At 41.1% G+C, this 25,357-nt stretch overlaps 1 protein-coding gene across 10 annotated transcripts in view; it reads left to right on the top strand.

The window, feature by feature from the left end:
- The window catches only part of PNPLA7 (patatin like domain 7, lysophospholipase), a 42,584-nt gene extending 21,979 nt beyond the window's left edge, over positions 1-20,605 (top strand). For 7 of the 10 annotated variants that reach the window (XM_078603394.1, XM_078603396.1, XM_078603399.1 and 4 more), the window contains 19 exons: positions 738-861; positions 1,574-1,687; positions 1,853-1,928; positions 2,119-2,271; positions 3,215-3,278; positions 3,418-3,586; positions 4,051-4,233; positions 5,121-5,239; positions 6,310-6,466; positions 6,946-7,062; positions 7,258-7,327; positions 11,208-11,324; positions 13,165-13,313; positions 14,277-14,429; positions 15,279-15,395; positions 15,676-15,763; positions 16,592-16,663; positions 17,991-18,097; positions 19,070-20,605. In XM_078603394.1, the coding sequence (XP_078459520.1) occupies positions 738-861; positions 1,574-1,687; positions 1,853-1,928; positions 2,119-2,271; positions 3,215-3,278; positions 3,418-3,586; positions 4,051-4,233; positions 5,121-5,239; positions 6,310-6,466; positions 6,946-7,062; positions 7,258-7,327; positions 11,208-11,324; positions 13,165-13,313; positions 14,277-14,429; positions 15,279-15,395; positions 15,676-15,763; positions 16,592-16,663; positions 17,991-18,097; positions 19,070-19,141 (2,221 nt within the window). In that variant the 3' untranslated portion in view covers positions 19,142-20,605. Of the gene's footprint in view, positions 1-737; positions 862-1,573; positions 1,688-1,852; positions 1,929-2,118; positions 2,272-3,214; positions 3,279-3,417; positions 3,587-4,050; positions 4,234-5,120; positions 5,240-6,309; positions 6,467-6,945; positions 7,063-7,257; positions 7,328-10,434; positions 10,552-11,207; positions 11,325-13,164; positions 13,314-14,276; positions 14,430-15,278; positions 15,396-15,675; positions 15,764-16,591; positions 16,664-17,990; positions 18,098-19,069 lie in introns of all 10 variants that reach the window. The other 3 variants (XM_078603401.1, XM_078603404.1, XM_078603395.1) reach the window with 2 other exon arrangements.
- Positions 20,606-25,357: the final 4,752 nt, after the last annotated feature.

Below are 25,357 nucleotides of genomic sequence, written 5' to 3' on the forward strand. Positions count from 1 at the left end.
GACTTTACCGAAAAAAACAAAGAGTACATTGCTCTGTTATCGATGTTTTCTTTTACCAAGTGGCACTCTACAATACTGGTAGATGTATCTTCATCATTGCGCTAAACAAATCTGCGATGCATTTTATCGCACGCACCTATTTAGGATGCGGGACATTTTTCAAGTTACAGGGTATATTTTTATTATGTAGGAGAAACGTGTACAGTGTAGGCAGATACGCATTACTTCCCTTGTGCCTCGCCATACTCTTGATATAATTCCAAAGTCGGTGTGATCAGTATATACTTACTGGAATAGGTAGGAAAACATGAAAGACTTTCGTATTTCAATATTTTGCACCATACATGACCCAAGTGCAAACCTGTTTTGATAATTAGCTTGTATTGTTACGTGCGCTTTGCCACCCTTGAAAATCGAAACTTTATATTCTTGGTTCTTTCGGTAAAGTCACATCCACAGCAAGAAAATTTGAAATTTTCTTGCTGTGGATTTCACACCTGATGATGATTGCTTGTGTTGCAGTCGAAACGTCGTGAGAATTTGTATTGTTTTATATTTGTATTTTATTATTTCCCTTCTACGTGACTTTACCGAAAGAACCAAGAATATGAATCCCTGCAGTCACGAAAGCTTTAAATCAAAATCTAAACTTTCTTCAGGATACAAATTTAAAATGGTGCCCATATTTAAAACGAATAGCTTCTTCGTAACATTAACCCCCTACCAATGCGTTACAGACAAGGGGACAAGTCGGATAGCACGTACATTGTGCTCAGTGGGCGACTGCGGTCGGTTATCAGCAACGACAACGGCAAGAAGGAGCTGGCGGGAGAGTATGGCCGCGGGGATCTCATCGGAGTGGTACGTGACACAGTGTTCTTCATTAAGGATGGTTTGAGCTGCACTTAATAATAACACTGGTCAACACACTTTTTCTGGCATAAGGTATTCCAACGGTTTTAAGGTAATTTTGGGGTGCTGATTCCAAATCTGGCATCAGTTTTTGTCTATCACATCAGGGTTTTGAGATATCAAATATTGCATTTTCAATAAAAACTGCAGAAGAAAGATATTAAATAAATGTGGATATCTACATAAAATGAGATTATGAACAAACTATCCTAAAAATACAGCACCATATTTAATACTAAAGCAGTCACTGACTCGCAACAACTTGCAATCATAAGTGACAGAGTAAATTTTGGGTAAAATCAATGAAAGTGGGGTATGCCGATAGCATACAAATGAGATGTGATAGATCAAATCTGAGATCAGATTTGGAATCAGCACCCCGAAATTAGTCTAAAACAGCTGCAAAAGTCCAGGCCAGAATTTTTTTTTTTTGTTGACCAGTGTAATCGAGCGTTCACAAGTTCTACTGAGTTTATACTCGTGGTAATTTAAATTGTTACAAATGAATTGCACGTCATTTTACGTTGTCCCCTTTTCTTGCCGTCTGTTATATTTTTAGGTGTGCTCATTTGTCACGTAACATCGAGTATAATGTTGCTCATGAACTTGGGAGTTATCCTGTGTAAGAGGAGCTGACAGTGTTGTGACCATCCCTTGGCAGGTGGAGGCCCTCACGTATCAACCACGGGCCACCACGGTGCATGCCGTCCGTGACTCAGAACTGGCCAAGCTCCCAGAGGGGGCCCTCAATACAATAAAACGACGATACCCTCAGGTTAACCACACTACCATGCTCATTGCTACCCGATGCGTGCTAAATGTTTTGCAAGTGCACGTGGGGGTGGAGTCATGACGCCGTTAGTACACTGCGCTAGTCCTGGCACATGCGTAGTGTTTGTCAGTATTTTGTCGTCAAGCTGTATGTCATGTGCATCGGCAGGTGGTGACACGGCTCATACATCTTTTGGGACAGAAGATTCTGGGAAACCTTCAGCAAGGGAAAGGACCTTTGGGAGGTGAGCAGTGCAGTATGAATCGAGAGTCCGTTTATGAAAAAGCATGTTTTACATTGACACTTGGAAGGCTAAGTAATCAAATTCAAAACTTGATGTTGAAGTTAAATTCACTCGTATATAAGTGTCTTATATTTGCAAATGTGCGTTTGTTCGATGACAAATGATTGAGATTGCTTGGTTTTTCATGCAGGTGGTGGACTGGGCATTGCCACGGTGCCAAATAATCTGGACATGGTCGCAAACCCGGCCAGCAACTTGTCCACTGTGGCCATCCTACCAGCCTCAGACGATGCCCCCATCACCACCTTCACGCTGGAGCTCATGCACGCCCTCTGTGGTGTTGGTAAGCTTTGCGCTTCACTCTGTCGCATGTAACGATGCCTATGACCATAGCACTCAGAATTAGGCGAATCTCGTCAGATATTGGAAGTCAAGCAGGCTTCTGCCTTGGATAATGCTTGTCTGGGTGACCACCATGCACGCCATTGTTTTCTTAGGCAGCTGTAGGTTCTACCTGGTGTGCAGCAGAGGGCAATGCAGCAAAGAAAATTGTTGTGCTGTATCTATATATGCCCATATCTATGTTCCCTGCTTTCACAAACCCACAATACATCAATTTGGTGAAGTATGGTCAGTCCCCCATGATGGACATGGCATGAGGAGGCCTTCATCCAGCAGGAAATTGACATCAGGGCTACACATGTGTAATGTAGCTCTCAGAGACATTGTCTTGTTCAGTTATGTATATATTTATTATGAATAAAGTCCGCCCACTCACTGATAATTTAACACGTAACCGCGAGTTGACTATATATATAGTTGGGTAACTTCTGTGACTCTACGCGACGCTCCCTATGCAGTTGGCTGACTACGTAGGAGCGGACGCGTAGCAGTCACGGAGGCAATATTAACGCGATGACAGTTTCTTGGTTCCCCCACAGCAGTTCAGAGCCCTGTTCCATGCCGGCTTTTATCTACCCCTCGACCCGGCCACGCCCCTTCACCCCAACACTCTCTACCCTCATCTGCGCCTGTTTGTCCCTGTCTCAATTATTATTTACGACCACTTGGGTCCCGTGCTATCCTTACGCGACCCTGTCAGTGCCCGTCACGTCAATTAGTAACCACGGGCACGAGGAGCCGTACTGGCCCTACACGTGTAATGGTGATGGAGGAGTGGACGTTTGTTTCTTTGTTCCACTTCATGCCCACTAGTAGGTAATATTTTTTTTGCACTTGTCAACACGAAGTAGACTTCGTTCATGCCTTTACCTTGTGGTTCACAGGTCCTCCACTGCTGTTGAATAGTGACATCATCAAGGAGCGGTTAGGGCTGGCTGCCCTTGACAGGTAAATTAAATTATTCAAAGCTTAACTGAAAAAAACATGATGTCACATTCACCGCATACATTTTTTGGGGGGCAGGTTCCTTCTTGAATAATGACTAACATTTTTTGTAAATTTTGGTTTTGCCACATTGTTAAATTAGCCTGCACGAGTACCGACTGTCAAGCTGGCTGGGCCAGCAGGAGGACATCCACCGCATCGTCCTGTATCAGACCGATATCACCATGACTCCGTGGACCCAGCGGTGCCTGCGGCAAGCCGACTGCATCCTCATTGTGGGCCTCGGAGACCAGGAGCCAACTGTTGGCAGCGTGAGCACCCACAGCCAACCCACACCTGCTGTACCTGAGGATTGTATTATGGTTGCCACTGAGATGAATTGTCCCACTTTGTATGGTGGTTTTAGTAATACCAAAGAGCCCAGGGTATATATTTTCTTTTAATGCTGTGTGTTAAAAGTTTATTGCACAGAGATGAGACACGTATACATGCGTGGTGTGGAATGGAAGGATAGCGATTAAAGAACTGTACTTATCTCAGAATCTCTGGCTTTATAAATCAGTGACAGATGTTACCGACCTGGCATGAGCTTCTGTATGATCAACATTGCTTCAAAATGAGTGCATGATGTGGTGATGTCAACATTATAAACGGAGAGGCAGACTCTGTGCCACACCCTCAGTCTATGCCAGCTCTCGAAAATAAATTACCCAATGGTTCCCAACATCATTGCTTTCGTGCGTGCGCGATGGTGGGTACCGCCATCCGCCCACAGCTGGAGCGCATGCTGGAGAGCACGGCCGTGCGAGCGCTGAAGCAGCTCGTGCTGCTGCACCGTGAGGATGGGCCCTCCCCGGCACGTACCGTCGAGTGGCTCAACATGCGCAGCTGGTGCTCGGCGCACTTGCACATCCGCTGCCCCCGCAGAATCTTCTCTCGCCGCAGCCTCCCGAAGCTGGTGGGTGTGTAGTGCTGCGGTGGGCTTTTCATTTGTGTACTCTTTCGGTAAAGTCACGTAGAAGGGAAGTAATACAATAATTAAACTAAAACATAACAAAATAATTCTCACGACGTTTCGGCTACAACGCAAGCAGCCGTCTTCAGGTGAAGAATGAGACACTGCCAAGCTTGGAGCTCTTCTTCCACCGCCAACCCAGCTTATATATAAGCTCCAAGCTTGGCAGTGTCTCATTCTTCACCTGAAGACGGCTGCTTGCGTTGTAGCCGAAACGTCGTGAGAATTATTTTCTTATGTTTTATTTTTATTATTGTATTACTTCCCTTCTACGTGACTTTACCGAAAGAACCAAGAAGATGAATCCCTGCAGTCACGATAGCTTTAAATCGAAATTTGTGTACTCGTGACGTCATATTTAACGGCTGTGTAACGACGTTTCAATCCCTTCATTTGGAATTGTTCCTTTCACTTTCATCACTGTCATCATCATCAGCAGTGATCTATCCTCTGCTGGTGAAGGCCTCAAAAAACCATTTGGTTTTAAAACTGTTGTGCCCAAGATATAATGTCTATGTAACAATGTGTTGATTTATATTTTAAAATCGTTATTCTCACAATATATGCATCAAATCATACACGTGAGAATATTTTTTGTTATTCGTATACATGTGGTAGGTAATGCGTTCCTTTGACCCCTTCACTCACTACAAGTCCTACGTTCACTACAATGGAAAGAAAAACCTATTGATTCTTGAATAGAATCCCAACCCCGAGTTTTGACAACTCATCAAATTGCAAAGGGTCGGATCGTTTTCCATGTCTACAATTTTGTCTCTAACATGCTATCCAAATAGATATTAACTGCATTTTTTGTTATTCTGTTACAGAGAGAAATGTACCAGCGGTTGTTTGAGAAGATCCCTGACAGACACAGTGACTTTTCACGTCTGGCCAGAGTGCTCACTGGAAACACCATAGCACTGGTGTTGGGTGGTGGAGGTGCCAGGTGAGAGCTCACCTTTTGCGATTTAAAGCTTTCGTGACTGCAGGGATTCATCTTCTTGGTTATTTCGGTAAAGTCACGTAGAAGGGAAGTAATAAAATAATAATAATAAAACATAATAAAACAATTCTCACAACGTTTCGGCCACAACGCAAGCAGCCGTCCTCAAGTGAAAACTAGACGCTGTCGCCTCGACAGACCTGGTTTTGAAAGACGCTGTCGCCTCGACAGACCTGGTTTTCACCTGAGGACGGCTGCTTGCGTTGTGGCCGAAACGTCGTGAGAATTGTTTTATTATGTTTTCTTTTTATTATTTTATTACTTCCCTTCTACGTGACTTTACCGAAAGAACCAAGAAGATGAATCCCTGCAGTCACGAAAGCTTTAAAATAATTTTATTATGTTTTATTTTTATTATTTTATTACTTCCCTTCTACGTGACTTTACCGAAAGAACCAAGAAGATGAATCCCTGCAGTCACGAAAGCTTTAAAATAATTTTATTATGTTTTATTTTTATTATTTTATTACTTCCCTTCTACGTGACTTTACTGAAAGAACCAAGAAGATGAAGCTCACCTTTTGCCAACATTTCTTTTGAGTTACTGACTTCTTAGCGTTGGGAATACTGTCTGTGTGGTTTAAATTCTCAAGACCTTGGCCGACTATTGAACACAACTCTTGTTTTTATAGCACGTCACAAATGGGACTGCATGGTACTGCTTAGGTTGCCTACTGAGTGTTTCGGCCTAAAGCGAGTCCACTTCTGTGGGAATAACTAAATTAGTGCCTAATTGTTGGATTTAAGAGTGGCAGAATTAGTGTTAAATCCATAATTGAACACTTTCTTTGTCGAATTACTGCTCACTCGAGCCCCTTTACAGCCAAATTCTCTGTGGCCCAATTGGCATTACTTTTATAACTACTGGCCCAATAACTTGGGGTTTTTATTCCATCTCAAGAAGAGAATAGCATATTTGATCAATTTAACAGCTCAGCCTACCTGTGTGGGCTGGGATACACCCCTGACATTTTTGACATCCTTGGGCACGTGTGTATCTGTGTACAATGTAGGGGCTGCTCCCAGGTGGGCCTCATTAAAGCCATGCAGGACGTGAGCATCCCCATTGACATGGTGGGAGGCACCTCCATTGGCTCCTTCATAGGGGCCCTTTACGCGGAGGAGAGGAATGTGGGACGGGTGCGGACTCGTGCCAGGGAATGGGCCATGGTAAGGTGACACCATTGCTCGAGCTGGTCCAGCCCTTCAGAAATCAAACTTTAAATTTTCAGGTGAACAACTTTTGTACGACCAAATGATAAATGCACTCGGTCTGGTCAGATCTCAGAAACTCGGCAAGGCTGAGCCTGGTTTAGTACTTGGATGGGTAACCACCAGGGACCAGGAGATGGCAGTGTTGAGTTTATCCTGTTTCATTCAAAAGCCAGAAAGCTCATTAATGTTATTGGTCGAACATCCAAATGCAGGAACCTCCTGAAAAAAAAGTCTGGTAAAAAAATAGGCATTGTTCTTATTTCTAACTTGTGAACACATACTGCTGGAAAGCATTGGTACAACAAGTAATTAAGCTGCAGGACCAAATGTTATTTTTTTTTTACGCAGTTAAATGTATTACAGTAGTGCACATGTGGGTTTTATTTCACTCTCTCCTTAGTTCTTGTATTCTTTTCTCCGAATGCGTAATGTAGGAAATGAAGTCGGTGTTCAGAAAAGTGCTGGATCTTACTTACCCGATCACCTCCATGATGTCAGGACATGCTTTCAACCAAAGCATTAGAAATGTGTTCAAGGACAAGCAGATCGAGGTGAGTGTAAATTAAAGCAAACATGCAAGCGTTTAACCAATGTAATGGAAACTTTTGTGAAAGTTAGTGTTAAATACCCGCAATTAAAGTGTGCTTTCGTGGTTATACAATCGTAATGCATGTCATCAAAACAAACATTTCACTGTATTGGATTGTGCTTGTAAATTCTGATAACATTTCCTCATTTTATGACAGGACCTTTGGATTCCCTACTTTAATGTTACAACTGACATTACTGCCTCTACCATGAGGGTGCATACCGACGGTAGGTTCTAAATTATCATATGTTCTTTATTTAAAAATTCAACCTTTTAAAGGTAAATGGAAATAGTTAACTCCTCTCCTTAAAATTTGCATTCATTTGTTTTTTAAGTTATTGTTTACTAATTATTAACAAACTCATTTGGGGTGTTCAAGTTTTGCATTTCCAGGTCAGTTGCTTTCATGTTTACATCTGTAAGAAAAGCATTGCAGGAATGGAATTCGACTTGTGAAGGGGTAGAATCCACCATGGAGAAGCATCGGATTTTATTTTTCCTGTGCCCGTCTCATGCACTGTGACTACAAAGGCCGAATTTGTATGCACCGAGTAGCACAGTCAAAAAGCTACATTGTCTATGCTGATTTCAAAGCTAATGCAATGTGCTTCTGTCCCATTAACACTGGGCCAAGTATACAGAGCATAGGGATTTAACACTGGTGTATACATTGTGCACACTATATATTTATAAATTATGGTCACGTTTACATTGTGAACCATTTTTCTAATTATTTGCAGTCCGTGTGAATGCATTGAGCACTGACTGCTCAGTTTGCCCTATTCGCTGTCAACTGTTACTGCGTCAGTGGGTTGGTGACTCCTTGTTGAATTCCACATGTCACAAAATGTACACCCCCTTGGCAGCGCTCTCCAACCATTTGCCAATGGATAGCCATACCGTTCCACGCTGTGTTAATGGGCGTGCCGAGTTACAACCTCACCGTCACCCAACATCATACACCAAACTGCAAGATGCATGTGTTGCCGCTTGTCATTTGGATAGCCATGTCCTATATTTTTTAGAAGCCATCTGTCGGCTTTCATTTACGAGAAACATCGGTGACAGTGACTAAATATGCTGGTCACGCACAAAACTAAATATTAACCATTTTATAATTATATATATATTCATTAATAATACAAAGAACGTAGATATAAAAATATACATTTTCTGTTCGGTGCATCATATAGCCATGAAATGTTTTTGTACTGTTTGTTGTTGTAACCTTTTTACCTGCCCCGACTGGACATTTGTGAAAAAGAGCTTTATTGCTCATTGTATTCCTCTAGTATAAACACATTTTCTGATTCTGCAGTGTTTTTAATAGATAAGTTACTTGTGAGAAATAGTGAATGGTTGCACTAATGTTCAAAATTATACTTATAAAACGATGTTTATAACGCAATGCATTTTAAATAACATATATCACGAAGTGCTGCACGGTAACATTTTGTGATTTGGCTGCATTAGATGAAACATTTGAAGACATTTTAAGTGAGGCTTAAAATATATATTTCAACTTTTCTTATGTATACATTTACATTGATATAGAGTATTATTATTTGTGTATTTGGCTGAATTAGGTAAAACATTTAGGTGAAACATTTGAAGACATTTTAAGTGAGGCTTAAAATATATATTTCAACTTTTCTTATGTATACATTTACACTGATATCGAGGATTATCCTTTGTGTATTTGCAAACTCAGAGTAGTTTAATCATGTTATGACACAAGCCTCTAACCTATGTATAATGATGACATAAAATTTTACATTTGCGCCATTGAATCGTAATGTATATCATATTTATATAATATTAGTCTTGATTTGAAGCTTTCGTGACTGCAGGAATCCATATTCTCTGGTTCTTTCGGTAAAGTCACGTAGGTAGAAAAAACAATACGAGAAACACGACGTTTCGGTCGCAACACAAGCTTCCGTCATCACCTGTATTATTTTTTCTATCTCCGTGACTTTACCGAAGGAACCAGAGAGTATATGTATTATTATTTGAGAGATTTATCACAGTTTTTCCTATGACTGATCTAGACATGAAGTAATATTTTTTTGTCCTTAACATGCAATCATGACTGTTATTGAAATGTTTAGATGTACGTTAAGTGCTGTCACCTGGGACATAGTTCACTTAGTACATCCATAATACTACAGTATTACAATCTGTCTCTAATTTGGAATCTATTATACAAGCCGTTCCAAATTTGAAAATGTAGCAGGGGGTGCTTAAATTGCTTGATTGTTGTGGCATTTCTAACACTTCTAGCCTATTAATACAACAAAAAATCTGAAGTTCTATGCATCTAACCTTGTGTGATCTGTGAATTGTTCTAAGGGGATTGATTTTTACTAATGAATCCCGAGTTTCCATGGACAATTTAATATCTTCCTTGAGTTACATTTCTATGAAACAATAACTTGAAATTATATGCAACAATTATCAAATTTTAACACGTAGGCTTTCATGACCAATATTATTCATAATACAGGTTTTTTGGGTTCGATCTTGTTTTTTGTGTATTGGAGTAACTGTAAATGTGGATTTACTTTCCAGCACATCGGTGTGCTGGAGTAGTAACTAATTGGGACATTTTGTTTACATGACAAAGCTTACGAATTGGCTGTGTCTCGTGGTGGTGGGTTAACATTTATATTTACCTCATCTAACCCCAAAAAAGCCTTTTATCAACGGTAATCAAAACAAACGAGATGTCGTGATTATTGTCCATGGAGACAGGGGCGGTGCCAATGAGTTTTTCAACTACCTCTGTTCTGCTCTTAAAACAAACAGACACTGGCCCTTTTACCTGATATCAATATTTTAACATGATTAACTAAAAAAAGCAGATTCATGTGCTATTGTTACACTGTGATTTGGACTTTTGCTTTTACAATTTATTGAAATCAAATTTTGTGTATTAGAGCTACATTTTCTTTACTTTCGTATGATTGCGTGATATAATTTTGTGATTTATCCCCCCCCCCTCTACTTTATCTAGATCCTAAGTTCACTTTTTTGTTTCATCATAACATGCGACATCACTTCCGGTGCCCCAAACTATTTCCGTTATATTTTTTCGATCCGACAATTCTTTTTCATCAAGTCGCTCAAACATTCTACCCAAGTCACATTTACTCGCCTCATTAAGCACTCATTTCTCGCAGACTAAAGAAAAACCTGTGCGTTTGAAGCACAATGTGTGATTTGAAGCACACTGCGCGATTGCCGCGTAGAAAAATCGTGTCCTTTTAATGCCTTGCCTTTTTTTTTGCCTCTCTGTCTCGCGCTGATCCGCGCTCCCCTCCCCCCCACCCAGGCAGCGTGTGGCGCTTCGTCCGGGCTAGCTCCTCTTACGCCCCTTATGTGCCCCCGCTCTGTCACCCTAGGGATGGACACTTACTTGTGGATGGCTGCTATGTTAACAATGTCCCAGGTCAGCTTGTCACTCCGTCTGATGTTGTGGCCATTCTCTCTCCCCTGTGTCCGAAGAAAGCTTTATCCCCACGTGCTTCGTGTTGCGTATAGCTGCGGCCGATTTGATTGCAGTCATAGTTTCTCTCATGCTGCCAAAATGAGATGCCTCTAAAAATATTGTATTCTGCTGATGAGAATCTGCATAAGCGCAATTCAGATGTTCTCGCAAAAATCCCGGCCAAAATATATATTTTGGCCTCTTAAAATATGGCTCTAAGCAACTGGTTTATGCATGAGGAATTCCACCGATGTTTTTAAGAACACCAGATAATAATGGTTCTTCTTTAGGATAAAGCTTTCATTCGATAACAGGAGATGGAGAAGATGCCTAAACTTGCATCATGCAGTCAAGTCTACACTGAACGAGGACGTAAAAATAGCAGCATCGGAACAAAAATACTTACAAATGGTTGAAAATATATACAGCATTAACAAACTAAAATCAGGTCATCGACAATGAAATTTAACGACGACATTTCGGTGCATATGATCCTTATTGCTGCTTCAGTCCACACTCTGTGTCGACTTTCCTGCAGTGATGCCCACGTTCGTCTCGATGATATAGGAAGCGCTCTGCTTCTCTTCCTCTTCCTGGTTGGGTGTTTTCCCCCGTAGGCTCACTGTGGCGATACACGCGAGCTAGCATGTCTCTGTCAGGGTACCTCCCTCCTCTCTGTGACCCCAAGGATGGCCATTTACTCATGGATGGAGGCTACATCAACAACTTGCCAGGTAACAAGGTTGCCATTTGTAACGGAGGATGAACGAACAACGTGTCACTTCTCGATTGCCCATCGCAACTCTGCCCCATTTTTGGTAACCTGCGGAGGCACAAAAGGAGTGACCAGTCAGAAGGAATGAATGTAAGAACTTGTGTCCTTGCGAGTGAACACTGCGCCATCTAAATTGCGTCACTGTCTGGCTCTCGGAGAAATATATCTTCGTCAAACCACCTATGCACTGTATAGTAATGCTGGCCAGTACATTTTTTGTGGGAAGAACATTGGGTATGCTGATGTTATAGAAGCAGACAATCATAGGCAGAGAAAAGAGGCTGGACATCAACAGCGATGTGGAGGTGACAACACGGATGACTTGAGGGTAAGGATTTTCAGACATACAGGGGCAGCAGAGGAGAACGAGTGACGTCCCCACTGAGTGATGGTTCACTGGGTTTTGAAAGCCACATTGCTGGATGGGATAAATGCATGTTATGCTTTTTGTTAGTATTTTGAGATTTTCTATCATAGCAATCAGATGATAGAAAAAATAATAGATATCAAATACTATTATTGATAGATTGTTTTGATCGAAAAGTTCAATTTATTCTATCCTGCTTGGGCAGGTCATATTTCTAGAAGTAATAATGGTCGACAGTCAAGAATCACAGGAGTAGCAATGGTTGCCAAAGGAGGTAACTTTTGCCCGAATATACGTCCAGCGCAGAGACGGAGCAAATGAAATAAAGTTTTGTGCAGATGCCAGAAGGATTGCTATTTCGCAGGCCTGTGAGGGATGGCGACTACTTGAAGACTTTCATTCAGCTGTGGATTGATTTTGGATGACGATGTAGGGGCATGAGGCTGTTGCTATGATCAGTTTAGAGACTTATTAACCGTAAAGGAAAGTAAGCCTTGGGTAGAACACGTTGCTTGAAGGGATAATGGCCAATAGCCAAAACTGGTGATTGATAGGCAGTCAATGGAGATAACGCACCAAACAGGACGGTCACTGCAGGGATGGAGTTAAAGATATCGGCGCATGTGCTCGAGCGAGATGGATTGTAGCTTCGCATTGGCGTGTGGAGGCCTTCTAGCAGTGGATAGTTAACATACATATGTAGATAAGTACGTGAAAGGGTCCTTACATTTTTTTGGGAAATTTGGGGGATGTCCGTTATACTGAAAAAAACAATACATAACTAAATGTAAATGACTTATTCACACGTAATTAATGCCTAACAGATTTAATCAGCACAATAACAACACTTTTAAAGCAATCGCTATGATAGACTTAATCTGAGTCACTTGCCATCACCATGAAGCAGAGGTGAAATGCTGATTGTTGGAATGCTAAAGAGAGTTTCTAACAGACGTGAAGAATTAATTTTGTTCCAAAATGAATGTAAATACATTTTATAAATCAGAGTTCACTTTACAGGGCACTGGATGACCTGCTCACTGAATTTCGTACCATACATAGGAATATAGCTTAATAAATGGTCGTTCACATGCATAAAATTGTATTCACTGCAAAGTATTCGGAATAGCACATTTACATTTCAAAGTATTGCCAGGCACACATTGGCATAGAGCTGCATTCTGTAACCTTCCGACCACAGCTTAATTAGTGCAGAAATAGTGTCCTGATTGGAGTGTATTAGTTTATTTTCTTATTTTTTTAAAAAGTGTTTTTAGGTAGCCTTTCCAGCTGATTCTGAATTCTGCGTTACTCGAGTCTTGTGTCTGGGAGGTCTTCCTGTTTTTGCATTTATTTTTTTCCAGAAAGCGATTCTTCCTCGTGTTGAGACTTGGGGAGTGCTCTGTGTTCATCGTACATATTTGCCCCACAGCTGACGTGGCCCGGTCAATGGGGGCCAAGACTGTCATAGCCATTGATGTGGGCAGCAGAGATGACACAGACCTCACAAACTACGGGGACTGCCTGTCAGGCTGGTGGTTGCTCTGGAAGAGATTCAACCCCTGGGCTGAGAAGGTCAAGGTGAGGAGATGTTTTTCGTAAGGTTTTGGCATGTTACAAGGGCATGGCTGATGTCATGAGCTGCTGTTATTCTGGATTTCGTCTGCCCAAAGACTTAAAGGCATGCAGAGTTTGTATTTGGAGATACATTTGCACTTTGATGTGAGCCACGTGTACGTATGTGTGTTGAACTTCTTTCGCACCTTGCGTAGCCAACCGTGCTAATCGGAGGTGCGACATGGTCAACCTAGACGAGTTAGTGGGCCACATGATTAGCCCTCGGTGGGCCTCAATCTTGACATCGTGCTTGTGCATGAATCATGGCCCCACGCATCACCCTCGACAAACTTGGACCAGGCCATCACGATTGGCTCACCAAACCAAAGTGCTGATGATTTTGGTTATACTGTGATTCGTGGCATGTTTCCAACATCACTGTACATCGCTCAAAATACGTTTTTCCCAAAAAGTAACTTTTGCTATCAGTATCATATCTTGATGTGAAGAAATCACAATTCGAAACTTTCAAGCAGTCCAGCACATTGTCTCATAGAACAGGCTAGGATTATTTTGGACATCTACTTCTGAATTCATTCTAATTGGCATTTTTAATAAAACTCGAGGCACACATGAAACATAAGTAATTTTTGGTATTTGGTGCCTAGGCTTAATGCCATCCATTTGCTCCGCTTTAGAATCCAATTTGATCTCAATTGTCTGAAACCCAGATTCTCAGCAGTGCCAGCTCAGCTCAGCATTGACGATCTTCTTTGTATAGCTGATGTAGGTGTAGGGCAACAACTATAATTTTACATCGAGGTGATTGAACCAGATCATTGTGTCAGGAGCAGCGAAATGTATTGCTGTGATGATGCCTCTGAATTGTGAACCGGGCATTGAGCCGTTATACGTTCCACTGACGGGCCACCTGTCACCTGAAACAGAATTTAACGTGGACATGCCCTTGTGGCGGTTGATTCGTAGGTGCCGGACATGGCAGAGATTCAATCGCGCCTTGCGTACGTGTGCTGCGTGCGGCAACTGGAGGTTGTGAAGAACAGCGACTACTGCGAGTACATACGCCCACCAATCGATCGCTACAAGACCCTGGACTTCGGAAAGTTTGACGAGATTTACGTAAGTGCTTAATGCTATGAATGCCTTGACAGTGATTGGTGATTATCAGCTTCTCTTTAATATGATTTCTTATTTTTCCAATGCATTGTGAAGTATATGCTGTGAGCCTTCACTGTGATCTTCAAACACCACCTTGATGTAACAATAATAATCCATTACTTGTTTAGCGGCGGTGCAGTGGTTCATGCACTGCGCTAGGAACACAGACCCGAGTTTGATTTCCAGCCTTGGCTAACAAGCGACATCTGAACCAATCCTGGGCCGCTCCCTTTTACCAACCCGCACTAACCGGTGTAGTGAAGTATGGTCAAACAAACCCCCATGACCAACATGGCATGGAGAGGGCCTTCGTCCAATGGTGGATTACATCGCACAGTTTTAGCTTATAATATGAGGATAGAGAATAGAAACGGATTTCGATTTAAAGCTTTCGTGACTGCATGGATTCATATTCTTGGTTCTTTCGGTAAAGTCACGTAGAAGGGAAATAATAAAGTAATAAAAATAAAACATAATAAGATACAATTTTCACGACGTTTCGGCCACAACGCGAGGACGGCTGCTTGCGTTGTGGCCGAAACGTCGTGAGAATTTTATCTTATGTTTTATTTTTATTATTTTATTATTTCCCTTCTACGTGACTTTACCGAAAGAACCAAGAATAAGAGTAGAAACGGTTTTGCTACATCTATAATTCATTACAATGCAGGTTACATGGAAAAGTGCAAGTTGCAACACCTCTCCAAATAAACAACATGTTACGTGATATGTAGCGCAGATGTGCGGCTCAGTGACACTCTTTATTCACTGCCTGTTTCTGTGTTTGTCTCTGGCGCTGCGACACTGCAGGAGATGGGCTACCAGCACGGCAAGACGGTGTTTGAAGCCTGGGAGAGAGGCGACGTCATTGAAAACCTGTTGAAAGACGGACAGTCGGAGGACTTCTGCAAGAGCAAGAAGCTTGATGTGAGTGCCCTGGAAGAAGAAAAATCCATCTTCTATAACTCCTAACTTTTTATGTACAAACATTTTCCGCACACCAAATTTGTATTGTCTTTTAGACTGTGGGTTAACTTGTTTACACAGTAAGCAATCACTATTTGCAAAATGTATAAGTTCAAATACAACATTGTTTCACTAATGTGATTTGATTCATATTGCTTTATTGTTTCATAAAAACATGATAATATTATGTTGTAAAATACATTTAAAAAAAATCTACAATATGCTTGTATTATTTTCACAGGCGCTGACATGTCCAAATGCCTCATTCACTGATCTCGCTGAAATTGTGTCAAGAATCGAACCAGTTAAGGTCTTGCCCTCCGTGGAAGGTGAGAATTCCGTTTCGGGCATATACAAATATACGTGTAGAGTTCTAAATGTTAAGCTGTATATACTGGTACTTGACAACAGGAAAGTAAATGGAGTGTCTACTGCAATTTTTTAATTAATATACTTCATGATTTTTGTTACTTATGTTTATTAAGAGAGTAAAACCTTATATCACTCTATAAAAGTCTAATCAAGTGTTTTTTTTTCTTGTTCTGGAAAGCGATGTGCGGTTATTGTGTTCCAATACTGCCATGTACTTATACTTGCATGCCTCTTAAGTGTGAATCGTGAAAACCACGTGTAACAGGTGGGTCGCAAGAAGTGCTACTGCCTCCCGATAAAACACCTCATTCAAGACCCAAACATCATCAACCGCATCAGAACGTCAGCAGGGCAATGAGCACCATTTCCACAGTGCCATTGCGGCCTTGCAACTCAACTTGTGGAGCAGATAGTAAACCCCCACTGGTCTGCGCTCCTTCAACAGACGAATATCAAAACTGCACACAATTTCTCCTGAAGCCCTCTCTTTGCTAGCAGACCTCAACATTGGCGTTTAGCTCCTGAACGCATTGCCGTACGCAAGAATAGAATGAATGAGGATTTCTCGTGTCACTAGAATTATCCGTATGCAAATGTGGCACTAAACGCTACTTTTTCATCACCAGAGGTGCAAAACGGCGTTAGAGAACACCGTCACAAGGCCTTTATAGCAGAGGACTTAACAGTGCTTATTGCTAGGCACACGTTGAGAATTAAGCATGTCCTAATAGCTAATGCAGGGTTGCAACGAAGTTGGTGGATAAACTTAGCTGTGTTGTCTTCAGACGAACGGGATTATGATGCAGGCGATGAGGGGCTGGATGAGGATTACCTCAGTTTCCAAGCAACCTTTCATGGTACAGCTATCGGCTTGAGTCATTCTGCCTGAACCTCAAGTACTTGGCTTGCATGCGTGCCTTCTTTAACCTGCTCATTTGCTTTTGCAGTGTTTTTTTGAGTGAAACTGTGTGCGGTGCCTTAGTGTAGTCATTGCTCTGGTTCATAGCTTGTGTGGTTATTTTAGATGTCATGCATCGTGCTTGTGAAGGCGGTTAGTCTTGTGGAGAAAAATGGCTTCATGAGAAACTACTGGAGCCTAATTTCTGACACAATCTACCCCCTCCTATTTTTTGCAATAATTATTTAATGGATTTGAAATTGCACAAAATTGAATTCTAATACGTAGCTCGTAGTTTTGCCATTTTCTCAGAATGTTTTGAATGTAGTGGTGTTTCTTACTCGCTCCATTTAAATATGTCTCAGTGAAGGTGAAGTAATTATTTTTAAAGCACTATAATGGTAATGTCTTATAGCTCACCTATATTTCACATGAAAAAACATGAATTTTATATTTATCTTTTTCGTAAAAAAAATGTATGCACAAAACACCACCAGGTTGGTAACCAAAGGCTTGTGGGTATGCAATGCCAGTATATACAGAAATAAACCTGCATTGAAGCCAAAATCACAGCGTGCATGATACTGAAGTATGCTGGCAAGTGTTATCCAACCCATCAATCAGAATATTTGACACCTGGATCTGCTTATTCTTGAGATAGATTGGAGCATTGGTTATTGGGTGTCCCTTCCAGAGAGAATATGATCCAAGAATATGCCTTTCATGCTATCAGCCAAACTTAACTTGATAACATAAGGCTATCCCACTTCAAGGTAGTATTACACAGCCTTGTTACTTGGTGTAGGGGCGATTTGGAATGTGGTATGCCAAATGTATCTGCACGCTTCCTTAGGTAAAGCAGGTGTTGGCTGATAATGCTCTTTTCCCATCTGTTGGTTTGTGATGTGTGGGCTGAGTTTTTTTTTAACTCCAGTGGCTTGCTGCAGGATTTCACAACTGAACAACACGTCTTTGTTGTGATTGTTGTATCCACACTAATTGCAATGTATGGACAAATAGTAAAATTCACCCAGGTGGGACAAATCACTTATGGTAATGATGTTCAATGGATTGATATGTAGTATTCAAAAACTGTATCACTTAAATAAATTCATATTTTTGTGGGCCAAATAAGCTTCAGAATAGTTGGGCAGGCTCCTGGTGATTGGCGATATTGTGCGATTGGTTGGTATGTGGCGACACCGATGCAGCTCATTTGTCACGTTGGGGTGAGGTCACAGTTTTATTCCAATGCTTTTCATTTTTTCAATGTTTTTTTTGGACAGCGGACGAGTCGGACAACCAGACAGACTACGAGGACGAGTGTGCGGACCAGCTGTTGGCTGCAGAGATTGACGATTGCCTTGCTGAACACCAGGATATGTTTGAAACGGTACGACAGCCGTTCTGAGCTCAGATATGGTGAAAGAAGTGCCGATTGCCATTTGTGTTGATATAAATTTTATTTTGAAATTTAGCAAAATTGCTTTCTATTGCACATTCAACTGTTTCATATATGATGCAATACAAGTTGCTTTTATGGTGCCTTTGGAAACCGTTGCAGTTAAGGCCTGTCCGGCTGCTGGAGTTTCCAATCAATGATTACATGAAATATATCCAAGTAGTCCCCGACTTACGATGGAGATACGTTACGACGACCCCCATGGTAAGTCGAAAATATCGTAAGTCGAAAATGGCCTAGCCTACCCAGGAGTTTTAAAGAATGGTGATAATTTAGCAAAACAGAGTAATTTACAGTACTGTATAAACTATATACTGTATGTATATATTAATTACAATACTGTATTGCACAGTAAAATATAAAGTAAAAAAAACAAGGTAAATTCTTAGCCTACCTATATGAACTGCAATTTCATAGAAAGTTTTTTCAGGAAACAATCCTATCTGCTATAAAAACTTTTAACATGCATTGAACACTGAGACAACTTAACTCCGTCGACCGCTGGTGAGAGTGAGGCATCACCACACAAGGCGGGAGATGCGTTCAGTACATCTCGGCAGCGTCCCAACGTACAGCGTCGTACCTCGTACGCTGCTGCATTTGCCTGCCGCGCGAAATGTAAAACATTTTACAATTTTGTCATATCGCCATCGTAAGATCGAAATATCGTAAGTCGGATCATCGCAAGTCGGGGACTACCTGTAATTGGTACACGCTGACAGTTGGTATCAGATTCTTGAATTGGTGACGGTCCCAAGAACTGGGTTTTAAGTGTTCCCATTTCAGAGAGGGGATGCATGATATAGTTCCTGCTGTAAAATTTGAAAGCATTTGACCATTCGAGAGATGAGTACTTCAACAGGAACTTACATTCAACGTGTGTGTTCTGTTGTTTATCTCCAGGACGAAGAACAGCAACTGAGAAAAAGGAATCCTCATCATCTCAGAGGTTTTACTGAAAACGATGTTCAATAGAGAATTGCACTTGAGTGGAAGTGGTTTGTTTCAGCAATGCAAGCAGTCGGGAAATATCGTGTGAAATGAACAAATTGGTGAGAAGTTTATACGATCAAGAAAAAAATAGCCTCACTTCTTTGATTAATGAACATAATGTTCAGCTCCGCCTTTTTTATGTTAATGTTTATTTTGTAATTTTTATTTACTACTGATTAGTCCTGTAACAAATTGCACAGCTGTGTCTCTGAAAGGGTTCATTAAAAGTACTGTATAAATGGAGTGGACAAATCATGCCATTCCAGGGATTTAATGTCAGTGTACCTTTTTAAGCCAAATGTGCCTTAATATAGGTTGTCCAGAGTGTTCCCATCAGGCATTTATACAAGTGATTATTGAATATTCTGTAGTATCTGCTTGTATTTCTTCTTGATTGTCTTGATGCACTTTGACGAGTGCACTCTGCAGAACCCAACATGTCACATTTGGCTCGTTGGAGAGAACTTTAGCGTAGCACTTGCGTGCAAATGATGCAATGGGAATGATCATTTGTGTTCCGCCACAATTTGTCAAAATCTAATCATGGAGATTACGCTACCAATGGGTAACGCCATTCGCACACACATGTAGACAAGCGTGCACTCATTACATTTAAAATCCCAAGTTTAATAAAACATCAGGGGCATAGTGAATAGAGATGGTGAAATGCTACTGTAGAGTACAGTGTTCAGAAAGGATCAGGGCTACCCAATCCGTTCCCATAATTTTTTCCGCCTTCAGTCTGTTGTCCTTCCCCGCACCTCCGATTAGCATGGTTGGCTTCGTACGGTGCGAAAGAAGTTCAACGTACATCGTGTGGAACCCAGTGAGTGTAATTGGAAAACAAGCACATGTTACGCGCTTTTATGAAGGCACTGTGTGTGTGGTAAGCCCCATGTTGGCCCTGACCAGGAGCCAAATTCAGACGTAGAAATTAACTTTTCTTTGTGTCCCTGGTGCAGGCTGTTGATTTCATGGTACAGTGCAACAAGCAATGCAAACAGTAGTGTTTAGTTTATTGTCAGTAATGACTGTATTTGCTCATGTACTCACTCGGCTGTAATAATTGCTGCTCTTATGTCTTGTTGTACCATTTTATTTGAAAGACTACACACATCACACTGTATGTACTGCATTTGTAGCTAATATGTTTTTTTGCATGATACGTTTTTCTTTATATTGCCAATATATACTATTTAACTGGTGGTTTTAAAGTGCTGTTTATAAAAACCAAAGACGTTGTGCCAATACAGTGGATATATTTTGCCGTCTTAGCATTGACATTTCTTTACTGTTTTGCGATTTAGAAGTTACTTAGCTCTCACATTTTCCTCATGTACATTATGCTGTGATTGAAGGAATTTTTGACATTTAATTGTTTTAATTTGCAAGTCTACACGATGTATAATTTTAAACGTTCACTTTATAAAGTGGTGAATTGCTGAACGTTGTGCGTGTTTTTTTTATGTAAATATAGTTATATTCTTTGGATCTTTTGGTAAAGTCACGAAGATAGGTTCAAATTAATAAAAAATAATAAAAACTACGACGTTTCAATCACAACACAAGCGATCGTCATCAGGACGATCACTTGTGTTGTGATCGAAACGTCGTAGTTTATTTTATATTTTATTAATTTGAACCTATCTACGTGACTTTACCGAAACACCCACAGAATATTAATTCCTGAAGTCACGAAAGCTTTAAGTCAAGAAAATATAGTTTTATTTTGCTTTAAAACATTGGAGTGGATGAATGAGTCATTTTAATATTCTGCTGGTTAAATGAAAGACATTTTTGTATAGTTAGCAATGCGGGTCAATGTTTTCTGTATTTAACTGGGAATGCATCCTGCCTCAAAATTAGGTTTGACAAGAACAGTTAAAGAAGAAATGACAGTCCCTAAATATCCTTACATTTTTGGCAGTGAAATAGACATAAGGTACAGCTGTGCACAGTGGTTCTACGCTGCGCTATGGACCCAACAACATGCGTTGGATGCTCAGAAGTGGCTCACATTAGTGACGAATTACATCTGAATTCCCCTGCTGACCAGCACAGCATGGTGAAGTTTTGTCAACAAACCCGCAAGATTGATACTGCATGGATTGGTTGACCTTCCTCCGCACCTCCGATTTAGCACGGTTGGCTACGTACGGTGCGAAAGAAGTTCAATATACATACATGGAGAGATCTGAGTACAGTGCTGGTTTGCTAGTGGGCAGCACTGTTAAATAGCCATAACAACATGAAAAACACTCTTAAAATTGTTTATTGCATTGCCATTTTTAGATAATTGTATATACCATGAAATAGTGGTTCCCATGACCTTTTCCAATATAAATATCCACATATACCATGTACGTTGATGTTGGGTGTGTTGATGTTTTACACTCTATGCCTGTCGTTTAAAGTTGCCTAATTTTGTAAAGTTTAGTTTCATTGATGGGTCATGGAAGTGGAACACTAATTAGTTCTAAAGTTGTTAAGTTTGACATTTTCTGTTGATCACTAGGATTGTGTGCAGAATTTCACCGAGGTGGGTATACAGTATTTGATGACCTCTTCCAAGTAGATGGAGGAGGTAAACAGGAGGGCACCTAGGGGTTTTGGCTTTTGTGTTCATGAGTGATGCTGTCTCAATCACTTGGGATTTCAACATTGATGTTTTGACACATTGCGGAAAGATTTAATTGGAAAACAACTCATTTTGTAATTTTGGCCTCAGCCATTGCTGTACATTTTCACTTTAGGAGTGTAAAATTGAGCAAATGTAGCCACAGCCAAAGCACCATGAAGAGTTTTAAATGAGCAGTGAAAATGTGGGGTATCATGGTCAGGTGATGCAATTTGGCATGGCTGCAATACGCTTTTGTGCAATTTTAAATTATTTCCATTGAACAGCATCGATTGCGATCTTGGAAGAGAAATATTGGTCAAATATGCTGAATGCCTGGGAGTGCACGCTATGTTTCCACTAGGGGTCAGTCTTATACTAGATGAGTAGATGTAGCTTGAAGAGAAATCCCTGCTGCCCCACTCACTGGCTTGTGGTACTTGTTCGAGTGACAGACGATGAGTCTTTCTTAGCGTTTGTAATGGAAAATTGGCAAGCCAACTCGAAGTTTATTATTTTTTCACTGTAACCCTTATCAACTTGTCTGCTTGACAAGTGGTTTTAAGGCTTAATGGATACAATTTCTCACAGTTGTTTGATTGTGGACATGCAAATAACTTCCACAAATAAAACAAGTTCACCTCAGTTCACTTGGTGTCAGGAACCTTGAGTCACCCACAATCCCAGCTGGAAATCAGCATTGTATAACCCCTCTTTGATGGTGTTTATAATGAATGATTTTGGCCTGAGTTAATGCAAGTAAGAATACTGATGCATTATATCGGAAATGCAACGTGATAATTGTTTTCTGTATATTGAGTAGTTTATGGGGGTGTAAGATGGTTCCGAGCTTATAAATTCACAGACCACGACGAAGCGGTGGGTAGATAAACTGCAGAAGGCGTATAGCATTTCTTTAAAGTGTGATTTACAAACGTGCAGATTATATAAATAAATATTAAAGATGGCCAATTCTATCATTTGGCAAGCCTCATAGCGTGCTCGGTATTCCTGGTGTAATTCTCTTGCGTTTCCGATAGATTCGTAATCCGTTTTGTAAATCAAATCAATCTTGGTGCTTACGCCTTTTTTTTTACAAAAAAAACACGGAATGGAAAAAGGCAAAAAACTACGGATTCAATAGAGCAACATTTTAAGAAAACTCTGTAAAACCTATATACACGTGACTTTTCAAAATAAGGGTTGTTGCTTATTTTCTAAAATGAGTCCCCGAATGCGTTAATTTACATATTCGAGTTGTATCGGTTGTAATATAATCTGCATACGTAAAGCATTCGGTAACTTAACCGTAGTTTGAAAACGTTGCATGCTCTCGGAGGGCGTGTGCCAAGGTTGTAGCAGCTATTGTTTTTTTTAGTCGAGCCGAGAGGTCTCGCTCACATGCCACCGTGGGCTTTCCTGAGGCCGTGATTCGGGTGACTTGCAGAGAGGGCTGCCCTTTTGCGAACACAAGGGCGGAAATAACAAATGTCTTTTCCTGTAAACCCATTTGCCCTCTAAATTTAGACCGAAAAACAATTTTAAGCAATTATTACTTGAAAGTAATTTTTCAAAACGATGTGGAAAGCTTTCTTCGGATTTATTAAGCAAAGTTATTTTTTAACAGTGCTCTTTGGTCATGTAAAGTGTAAGCACGCTTTACGGTCTGTAATGTCGTGTGTGTTTTTATGAGTATTTAAACTTATCTTGGAATTTTATTTTATATTTACTCCACTTGTCGACATCATTTGAACAATCACGTCCCAACCGGTTGTTTAATATATGTGAGTAACTGTTGGCTGGAGCTTTAACAAGTTCGCAATTTCACCTTAGCCCGATGGGCAGTTGTATTTGACATGTGTGGAGGTTGAATTTGCCTATGTCATTGTGCGTGGCGCACTGCATCTGGCTAAGGTTCAGCATCTGCTGATATATTACCGGATGTGGTGAAGTCCAATGTGTTACACCTACCTATATTTGGCTACTTCCGTTCCACCCACACCACCCAATCCATCGCCCACCCACCACACAAACTCGGCACTGCTTTACTTCTGGAAACTGACATATGCGCGCATACTTTTTTTTTTACAAACTAATAATTTAGCTTGCATACGCACACATAGTCATGTAGTTTTAAATGTTGTCGACCTCACTTCGTACCACATACAATTCGTATTGAATGCTGAATGCAGCACTCTTGTTTAATTTTTCAATCTGATGAACTTTTTTCGGCAGTTTGTATACCAAAGGAATGCATTGTTGAGAACGAGATTACACAGATTAACTGCATGAGTAATCCGTTACATATAAACAGGAAGGAAGCTTTCAAAACCATTATTTTCACCACCTATGACCAAAGTACCTGGAATGCACCCAATCTTTTTTTTCAGATCTCGCAAGCTAAGCAGGTTTGAGCATTGGATGGGAGACCACCATGCCACTGAGGTCATTATAGGCTGCTCAGGAGCTATGTGGGGGAGCAGAGGGCTTTGAAGAACAATCAATTGTTGTGCTGTACTATGCTTCCATATCTGTGCTCCCCACCTTCAACCCGCACTGACCTGCGTGGGTGAAGTGTGGTCACATATAACCCCAACGACCCACGCAGTATATTTATGTTGAACTTCTTTTGCACCGTGCGTAGCCAACCGCGGCAATCGGGAGTTTGAGGAGGCTCTCATCCACCATTCGATTAACAAACAAAAAAAATGGGGGGGGGGGGGGGGGGTTGCTGTACACGTACGATATTTTCACCAGGAATTGTTTTCATTACTCTATTTATCATGAATGTTACACGTCAAGATCTCAGGACACGCTTCCCGTGTCGTAGAACTGTATGGCAGCGCTCTCCGTTACAACCGTGCGAGATGTCCAAGCGGATGTTTTTTTTTCTCTCCTTCCCCCCCACCACTGCCCCCACTTATATTTAGCTGGGCAATTAAAAGGCTGAAAGCCGCTGGGGTGCAGTGTGTGATTACGGCTTCCTTCCCGCGTGGACCCAGATAGCCATTAATAACCAGCTCCCAGAGATTTCAGCGTGAGGTTGTCATACAGATGTGGCATAGGTTTGGCTCTCATTCTTTTGTACGTGTTTGTGTAATACGTCTCGTGTGTGTGTGTGTGTGTTTTGGATAGTTTCATAACTCGTGCATGAATATTTGCAGACATAAAAACAAAACCCCACCACCATCAACGTAAGGAAATTATTACTAAGTAGCCCCTTTTGCCCGTCCAAGGACCGGGTGTATTGCGGTAAATCTGAAACTTGCAAGCGAAAATCAGACCACGACGTGACATTCGTTGCATCGATGCGTGTGCAATTTGTAAGGGCGCTGTGACACAGACCTATTTCATGTAAAGGTTATAATCCCTTGTTCATCATGACGTCCTTTTTACTTCGATGTCTCAACAGCATGGTGAGGGTTGTGAGTTGACGCCGATGAGGGGGGAGGAGGCGCCTCGCCCCCCCTCCATGTGGAGTGACGTCAGCCGCTAATTATTATTAATGGAGGGTTGGGTGTCCATTTAAAGGACGTCACCTTATAATGATTATTAATGAGGTGGGCTGTTCGATGTGGAGT

This window comes from Lampetra planeri, chromosome 20, assembly GCF_965212315.1.
Source record: "Lampetra planeri chromosome 20, kcLamPlan1.2.h2, whole genome shotgun sequence".
Taxonomy (NCBI): Eukaryota; Metazoa; Chordata; class Hyperoartia; order Petromyzontiformes; family Petromyzontidae; genus Lampetra; species Lampetra planeri.